Source organism: Chelonia mydas, chromosome 5, assembly GCF_015237465.2.
Source record: "Chelonia mydas isolate rCheMyd1 chromosome 5, rCheMyd1.pri.v2, whole genome shotgun sequence".
NCBI classification, from domain to species: Eukaryota; Metazoa; Chordata; order Testudines; family Cheloniidae; genus Chelonia; species Chelonia mydas.
This window is the reverse complement of record NC_051245.2, coordinates 32897730-32907199: the sequence shown is the minus strand read 5'-3', so window position 1 is coordinate 32907199 and position 9470 is coordinate 32897730. Positions and strand designations below refer to the sequence as shown.

General features: G+C 41.0%; 1 protein-coding gene across 2 annotated transcripts; it reads right to left on the bottom strand.

Moving 5' to 3' along the window:
• Nucleotides 1–695: 695 nt before the first annotated feature.
• Nucleotides 696–8358, bottom strand: FST (follistatin). 2 transcript variants are annotated; one of them, XM_007052813.4, is made up of 6 exons: nt 7574–8358; nt 5659–5850; nt 5023–5241; nt 4445–4669; nt 3041–3271; nt 696–2581 (listed from the first exon to the last, which is right to left on the bottom strand). In XM_007052813.4, coding segments are annotated over exons 1-6 (951 nt in total). In that variant the 5' UTR covers nt 7656–8358; the 3' UTR covers nt 696–2579. The 2 variants fall into 2 exon arrangements, with proteins under 2 accessions (XP_007052875.1, XP_007052874.1); XM_007052812.4 differs by having other exon boundaries at nt 698–2338; nt 7574–8355.
• Between the last annotated feature and the right edge of the window lie 1112 nt (nt 8359–9470).

The following is a 9470-nucleotide window of genomic DNA, read 5'->3' as shown; positions in this document are numbered from 1 at the left end:
AGCAAAAACCTGCTCACCTTACTAGCACCCTGCTGCAGCCTCCATCTTCTGAAAGGACTATTTGTCTGGATAAAGTGGAGGGGGGAAATATCTGCTATTATTTTTAAATTCTACATTACTTAAAACAAAAACCCATCATTTTTATTTCTTAATTTACAAAAGGAATAATTAATATGTCCCAAACAAATGAAAACTATTCTCTAAATTAATCCTAACAGCAGGGAAATTGTAGAGCTAAAATATTATGGAATATAGGGGACTATTGGGGTGAGCAATGAGATCAGGAACTGGCTCTTAGTTGTGATTGTATTTGGACAGTGAAGACTTAAAACCATTGAGCCAAATAATTCTCTCAGTCCCCGATTCAGAAAATTGCTTAAACACATGCTAAAATATATTCCTATTCAGCAAGGCACTTAAGCATGTGCTTAGAATGGGGCCTTAGTTGAGAGCACAATATAGTCCAGTGAAGTTACTTGAAAAATGGATTCTGGTCCATGCAATACTAGTGGAAATTACCATTGTTGTTTTTTCCTGCTCAGTTCATTGAATAAAGTTTACAGTGTTCTGAATATATACATTTTATGGATATCCACCAGGAGGATAAGATACTGGATTAGCTCATTAAAGGAAATCCCCTAGTGAACTTTACTTCTGAAAGCAAATCACCTTCCAGAGATACTATGTCTGTTGCATTTTTTCCCCCATGTTCTGTGATTATTGTTCTGGTTCTTCTCTTCAACTTTTGTTTGGTTAACTTGAACACCTTTGAGTGTTTGTGTTTGTCACAAACACAAGTTCCATCACTTGACTAGTGATGGAGCTTCAACTCAGTGCCCCAGTAACATGGCATGGATCTGAAACTTAGTAGGAATGTAAATAGATAGTCAAACCATCCCAGAAAGATGCAAATTAAAGCAGTTCAATTAATGACAAACCTATCTCATTACCATAGAGAGAAGGAAAAAAGGGTTATATCTATTCTCATTCAGAAGTGTATACGGATTTACAATTATTTGTTGTCAGTGCACTGGCGACACTGATCAAGAAAATGTATTTAGCAAGCTGGAATTGTAAGTGTTGTGGATACTGATTTTCAGTTGAAAGCTGTGTCCTTGAACAACTCCACTTCATCCCAATGACATTCACAATTCCCTTTCCCCTACCACTCTGTATAACAGGGACAAATCTCCCCAAACCCTTTACAACCAGTAATTGAGTTCTGCACACAGGGAAAATTCAATTTTTTTCTATTGTGTTCACTCATCATTTATTTACAAATACACATTATAACTTTTATATACATTGCACATTTACATGGTAGAAAAGTACAAAACTATATATTTAAATGAATTTATATTTAACTCACCATGTTTGAAAATATAAAATTGCATCAGAAAAAAAAGTATTATGAAAAGCAAGAAACTTGAACTGATAAAGCTTTGATACACCTTTTAGTGACAGTTTAAAAGAACTTTAAAAAATGGTATTGCAGGACCATCTTAAAGGAACCACCTGATAAAGCATTTATGTAAGTTACAAAAAATAAAAAAGAATAAGAACGTTGTTCTCGTTATTGTTAGCCATGTAGTTATTAACAACCTTCATAATTCAATTTCTTTGGGTCCAGAATTCTTATAGTACAGTATAAATGCTCAGCACATTGAGAGCATGTCAGTACATGAAGTGATTAGAAGCAGAGAAAAGTTAAGTGGAAGAGGTGTCCTTAAAGATTGCCTCACTGCACCCAGAAAGTATATTTAAATCAGCGCCTTTTGGTCAGTCAAGATTCCTTGTAAACAAAAACCCGAGGGATCATTTATGTACAGAAGGGGCAAGAAGAAAATCCAATAAATAAACATAACAGAAACTGACATGCAAGTTTGTGAAAGTGGAGAGGAGTTAACAGCAGTGAAAAGAAGAGATGAGAGTCATATGGGTAAGCTCTAAGGAATGGACTTTTATAGTTTACAAAAAAAAAAAAAAAAAAAAAAAGCTTTACTTTACAAGCAAGAGACCTCACAATAAATAACACTGCTCTTCCCGTAACGAATAAATTTCTTCAAAAAACAAGGTGTACAGTCAACCAGACATTTTATGTATAAATTATAAAACATGACACAGTATAAATAAATGTCTACAAGACTCAACTATATGTATACTTTTCTTTCTCCCCAAAATAAATAAGCATACACTTATTTACAGTATGGACATTGATTTCTTGCCCAGTGGCTGTTCCAATAGTGATGGAGGTTTTACCACTCTAGAATGGAAGATATAGGAAAGTTGTAGTCCGGGTCTTCATCTTCCTCTTCTTCCTCGGGGTCTTCATTAATGGCTAGATGGGGGAATACAGGGGAGCTGTTGTTTAAATAAGGACAACAACAGCGCAGAAGCAGCTCAGTGCATGTTTTCAAAGCCCTCTGAACAGCCATAATACAGCGTTGCATTTTACGTGACTTGTAGTGAGATGCTCTTTGGCATCTGCTGTTATGTAATATGGTTTTTTATACATAAGCTATGAAGTCATAATTGCAGAAAGTTCTGAAGAATCAATGGCTCAGGTTTTATTGGCAGATTCCTGAAATCAGATAAAAAGCGCTCTTGTGTTCTAGGTTTAACTGCTTTGTGTCCTTCATTCAGAGTTAGTAGAGGCAACTGCTCTAAGACAGCAGCCCATGTGCTAACAGTAAGCTTGGTTTTTTGGATGGAGTTAGGATATATCCAAGTGTTAATAAAGCAAACAGCGAAGCACACACAAATTAGGAAAAATAGCTAGTATGATGCTCTTAGGGCAACCCCTTGCTGATAACATGACTTTTCCTCAAAAAACAGGTATCTTGAAAGTGTCCAAGCCACAGACCGTTGACTATCTGTTGCAATCTACCAATCACACACATGTGTATAATATATATTATATATATATTTCTAAGGGAAAAATCTTTAAATGAAATTCTCATTTTTAAAGGCATAAGTCTTCATTACCTAGGGATTGCCTTCAGAAGCCTTAAATGTCTGCAAGGTTTAAAATCTCACTTACAGTTGCAAGATCCAGAGTGCTTTACTTCTAAAAGCACACCCATGGAGCAGGCTGCTTCTTTCATGGCACACTCGCTTGGGTAAGTAGTGTTATCGCTGGCACAGACTGCTTCATCTGACTTGCTTTCAGGGCACAGCTCATCACAGAGGGCACATCGACCTCTGCCAACCTTGAAATCCCACAAACATTTCTTCCCAGCACTGCACTGGATATCTTCACAGGATTTGGCTTCTAAAAATACAAGATACCAGAAATGAGTAAAGCAGAATCTCTCTTCTCATATATCAAGAACTCATAGGAAAATGAATATGAAATTTATGGGTAAAATCCTTCTCACTTTAGTCAAGCACATAGTGCATTTGGAAATCAATGGGTCTGTGTGTGGAGGGAGGTGCGTGTGGAGGAGCAAAGCAAGCAGAATTTGGCCTCAGGCAGGTGGAATTAAATTTGCATATTGTAAATGACCAGGTCCTGACCTTCTCTGATTGAAATCAATGGGAATCCCCTCTCCCCAGTGTCTTAAATGGGAGGTCTATAATTGGCCAATTAATTAAACATTTCTAAATTGATTATTTTTCAAGCTAAACCTTATAAAATAGTTGTTTATGTCATTAAAATGTTAATTCACCACATGCTATCACAATGGAACTAGATTTGAGATCTTTAACTTGTAAAGATAATTTTTCAGACATGAAGTTACCTGAAATGTGTATGATAAAAACAAACATATTGTGGTGACAAACATTGTTAAGAATAACAATTAATATAAAATACCAGGTTGTTTTGAGGTTATTTTCTTATCTTAATCCACAACAGCACTCCCCAATCACTACAAGATTTTTTCTAAGAGGGAAAAGTTATCAGATGTATCTGATTGACATTAAATAACATTTGCCAAGACCTCTTGAAGACAAATGTTTCCAAGAAACCAGTTCAGCTGAATGTTGAGATTGTGTTACTCTGTTGTCATATCATAATACATTTGAGGACCTGACTCCAGCTCCCACTGAAAACAATGTCAAAACTCACACTGATATCAAGGATTGAACCCTCTGTCCCCTCTTGGGGCCCAAAATCTTACAGGTTTCAGAGTAGCAGCCGTGTTAGTCTGTATTCGCAAAAAGACAAGGAGGACTTGTGGCACCTTAGAGACTAACAAATTTATTTGAGCATATTTGTTAGTCTCTAAGGTGCCACAAGTCCTCCTTTTCTTTTTGAAAATCTTGCAGGTGTCCCTCAAGTAAAATTTTCCCCTTTTCTTTAGTAAAAACTGCAGGACTGCACAACACATTCAGTTCTAGGAAATAATCTGCATCCAGAAACCCTTCTACAAAATTGTGAAACAATTAGTTATGAAGAACTATTCCCCTCCCCCCATAAGCACCCCCAAAGAATGATACCTACTGATACATTTTCCCTCGTAGGCTAATCCAATGGATCTGCCCAGTAGGCAGGTAGCCTTTCTCAGGTGGCAAGCACTAGCATATGTTATTCCATCATTCCCACAGAGATACTGTTCAGGGGAAGTAGGCTCCGGGCAAATCCGATTACATGTCACACAGTAGGCATTATTAGTTTGATCAACCACACACGTGGAACTGCCTGGACATAAAACATCCCTGCAGGTCTCTGAAATAAAGACGGAAACATACAATGATTAACAGGAGATCCAATGCCTCATACAGGGAGTGAACATGTGAAACAATCAAATGACACAATCAAAGTCTTCAGCAGCTTTCCTCATAAAAAGGCCACTGGGGAAAACCTTCACATCTCAGGGAAGCTGGTGTGAACACAGTGTTTCATGGCTGTGGGGGATTCTCAATTCAGCTATGTTCTTGTCGGTTGAACGCGGTTTAGTGTTTGTCCCTCAGTATTTGAAACATCATCTTGTTATTGTGGGAAAGTACGTCAGCTCCTCCTCCCTACATTCAGACACACCCTGTGGTATTCGGGGGACTTGGTTAGATTTGTAAACCTACTTTTGCATTTGCCCTGATATTGGACTTCAAGTTCGGGTTGCTCTTTACATCTGGCTTTGAGGAGAGCACACTCGTTCCTGTAGGTTTTCCCATCTAAGCCACACACAGGACCCTTCCAAGTGACATTAGAGCAATCCGGAGCACAAACACACCGAGGTTTGTTCTTCTTGTTCATTTTACATTTCTTCCCAGGTCCACAGTCCACGTTCTCACACGTTTCTAAAGGGGAGGGGATGGAAAGAAAGAGGCAACATTTTAATACCTCGTCTGCTCATGAGACTTCGGATTAGTGGTGTTTACACAAACACCGCGACAAACCCCCAAGGCACAAAGGGAGCGAACAAGTTCCCTCCCCCTGCCCCGTCCAGAAAACAAAATGTGGGGTCCTGAGAGAGATCCACCAAAAAGGAAGATCAAACTGCTGGTTTGCACACACACATCTATTTCACCACGCAGAGGCTAGATCCCTTCCCCTTCTCACTAATACAGTGTCCAAGTCCGGGCATTTACTTTACGGGATGAGCTTTAAAATCCAGATTGGAGAGTGGCATAGGGAAACACTGCTGCCCCTGCTGACTCCATCCCGGCCACCGCCATCCCCTGCACATACGGGTTCTGAGCACTTTTCAAACACACCTTTGCATGGGATACAGTTTGGGGCACCACCGTTAAAAATCATCCACTTAAAAAGCGTGTTGTCGTTGACGTCTTCTTCAGTCCATGAAGTGGTTAGCCGGCCCGTTTTGCAGCACTCCTCCTTGCTCAGATCAGTCTTATAGAGGACCTGGCAGCGGCCGTTCTTTGCCTGCCGGAGCCAACAATTCCCAGCTGCAAGAGCGAGAGGGAGAGAGAGACCCAGCCATATCAATGTCAGTTACCAGTGACCCAGACACAACACGTGCGGCTTGCATTGACTTTTACTAGACTGTTTACTTTTATTTGTCCCATTTCATAACCTGCAGCTACTCTGGAGCAATAGGCAGCGCTGTTTAAATAACCTGATCGGAACAGGGCAAGGCAGTTTTCGGAGGTATTTATTCCATGTGTAGACCAGGGGGACTTGCATGCGCGTGACAGAGGTTTGACAAGGATGTGCATTAAAAACCAGGGGTAAAAGAAAAACACGTTTGCAAATACTTTTTTCCCCTTCCTCAAAAATTCTGTACAACATTGGTTTAGAGCTGCCCAGAGTTTCAATCCAGGCCATTTTACAATCGGCAAGAATTGGTAACATTTGCCTGTTAGCAAAGTCTTTCGAAATCTCGAAAGGTTGCTGCTGCTTCCCTTGAGAAATGCCTTTTTCTTTGCTGAAGCAAGTTAGCTGCGATCCAAAGAAGGGTGACCAAAGTAAACAAAAGGCCGGGGCACAGAAATAGGAGACCACTAGAGAGTTTACAAACCAAAAATTATAGGTACCGTCTCTTCCGACACAGTTTCATAGGGAAGTGCACTGCACGTAAATCGGATAGAGATTTGTTTTACTTGTATCTCTGCTGTTGATGGATTCAAGCCAAGAACATTAGTCGAAGCAACTGCCCCTTTTTTAGTTGGAGAGTTTTGGTTGGGATGAGCCTCTCGTGAATAACCAGTGTGACTTCTAATAGCAATTGATTCTAATCCAGCAGGGGCTAGATCCGGTTTCCTTACTCCAATGGGAATTTTCCCGGAGTGAGAAGTGCAGGATCGGCCTCTCAGATCGATATATATGGGGAGACGGTGGAGGGGGAGGATAGCTTCCCCCCCCCAAAGCAATAATTGAATAAACAACACCCTTTTAAAAATCAGTTTTCATGGATCAAAAGAACGATAGAAGTCAGTTTTGAGCGCCTTACAGTTGCCTTCACAAGGTTAACCTATGCATCCAGCTCAGCGAAAAAATATTCAGTAAAAACCATCAGTCTAACTCGTTCAGGTTGTTGTCGGAGCGGCATCAAGAAAAAAAACTTCAGTAATCACCCGTTGAAAAGGCAGCTATTACATTTTCTGTTTGTTTTGTTCGCCTGGGACATGTATTTAAACACATTCTCCAGTTGCAGCAGAATTCACAGCCCAACAAAATTCACTCACAAATGTGTATGTGCGCGGGGATCGGGGGTGTCCAAATATTGAAAGGATAGCCGGAAAATGACTAATATTAGTGTCTGAAAATGTCATTTGTGATCGTGGAACTCACCATCCCCACCATCCTTGCAGCCAAGCAGTCGAGAGGAAAATCTAAGCTACATTGCAACAAAAACTTTGAGCACCTATTGGGACTAAGCAAGTTGCTGTGTGGGGCTGCTGTTCATTCATGCTGCATAATAATAATAAATAACAATCATCATCATCATCATCGCTGCTCTGTACTATGCATAGCAGTTTGAGGGGCCGATCAAAAATATCTCTAAATGTCAGCTCCATACATTTGTGCAAAGCGGTCCCATTTATAGTTAACTTGCGGTCCCATTCCTAAAGCCGGTCCCTTGTAGAGAGACGTTCAACAGGAGAAAGCTAAACATAGAGAAAAATATAGAAAATAAAACACATCTACAAATAAACAATCTCATCTTACCCAGTCCTGTGTGATCTTCCATGAAGTGGCACAGAAGCATCAGGAATAAAAGCATGCCCGGGTGGATTCTCTGATTTAACATCCTCAGTATACCAGCGAGTGAAAGAGACAGAAACAATATCAAGTGGAGCAGAGAGAAAGAGAGAGAGAGAGAAAGACAGAGAGACAGAGAGCACTAGTCAGTCTGCTTATGATCGCTCTATTGAATGAACGTCAGCCTCCCAAAGCAGTCTCTCTTTAAATCTATAAGGGGGTCTTAGCTGTCTGCGGTGGGCGGTCTCCTAATGTGTGTGTGTGTTCGGGGGTGGGGAGATTTAAAAAGTTCACTGTGAATCAGGTGACATTTTCCACCTTCTGGAAACCCTTTCCAATTATCTGGTTTAGGTGCATATACACATTCTCTCTCTCTCTCTCTCTCTCACTCTCTCTCTCACTCTCTCACACACACACTCACGCACACACAGTCTCACATCAAATCTGCAAGAGGGAATCGCTGGAGTTCTTTGCGTAGTAACAGGAAGGAGGGAAAAAACAGAATGGTAACTGGAGCTTAGAGAGAGAGAGAGAAGAACTATCCACTCGTGTCATTAATACCAGGAGGCGCGCCCGCAGAGGAGCTAGGGGCTTTAACACAATTTATAGGACTAAAGCAAGAGCCATGTCACTTGACCGGGGACGGAGAGGCGCGATCCTTTCCCCTAGCCCCCCACATCATGGCCAAAGGAACTTGAAAACAAAACTACAACCTGACCAGCATGCGGAAATGTTTTCGCTTCTTGTTAGAAGTTCTGGGGCTCAGCAAAAGGTGATGAAGTCTCTCGGGAGATGTGTTGTTGTTGTTGTTGTGGTGGTGGTGGTGGTGGTGGTGGAGTGTGTGTGTGTGTGTGACAAGCCCACTCTATGGTTGTGATTAATAATAAATCTACCCCTAACACCTCAAACAGTAGTTAGGTGTCTGGCGCACACACATCTCCCGCTCCGGGACTGGTCAAAAACAAACAAAAGTTTAATACCTGGGGTTTTACCCAAGTGACAATCTTTTCACTGGGAGCGCCTGGAGTATAGACCGGAATGGGGGCGACGTAGGCGGTCTTCTTTCAGAATAAAAAAGGTTGCAACATCGATAATGAACTTCTAGAGCACTAGTTTACTGAGCACAGTCTGGCATTATTCTTCCCTTAGAAAGTTGGCGGTCTCTCATTTATAACATTTTTTGGCACCGCTGAATGAAACTGAGTAGGCGATATTTCCTTTTATACAAAATGATTACTTAACGGAAAATGGTATTGTTTATTCAAAAGCTGCCTTTTTAATTTCGATTCTTTCGCTGCTCTGAGCCACCAAAGCACAACAGACAGCAAAGTATGCAGACAAAAATTCTTGGACACTGCCAGATCATTGGGATTCATGCGTAAATTCTACCGATTCCTCCCCACCCCTTTCCCAGTGCTCTTAACCCCCCCCCCCAGCTTTTATTCTGCAGGCTTTTCCCCTACTTCCCCCTCCCCACAACTGCAAATAACTCAGTGATAACAGATTTTTTTCCACCAACTGCAGGAGATAGTGCTAATCTTTTAATAAAAGATCCCATTACAATGGGATCTGTCTGGACAGACTATAATAGATCCAGAAATACAGCCGTGCTAATATTAGAAGACAGTTGTTTGGGTGCCTCAGACCGGGGCCTGGGTCCTGCTTTGAAAGTGAGCGTGAATCACAATGTCCCATTGCACCACCTGCAGTCACACACATTAAGAAGCAGACTGGTAAATAACTGACCTCGCTACAATTTGAGTTATTATTATTATGATCATCACCGTGAGCAGCCCTGGGGCATTTTGATCGCTTCAGAAGCTTTTTGGGACTCCACATCCCTTGTTAATCTTTCCCCAAATCG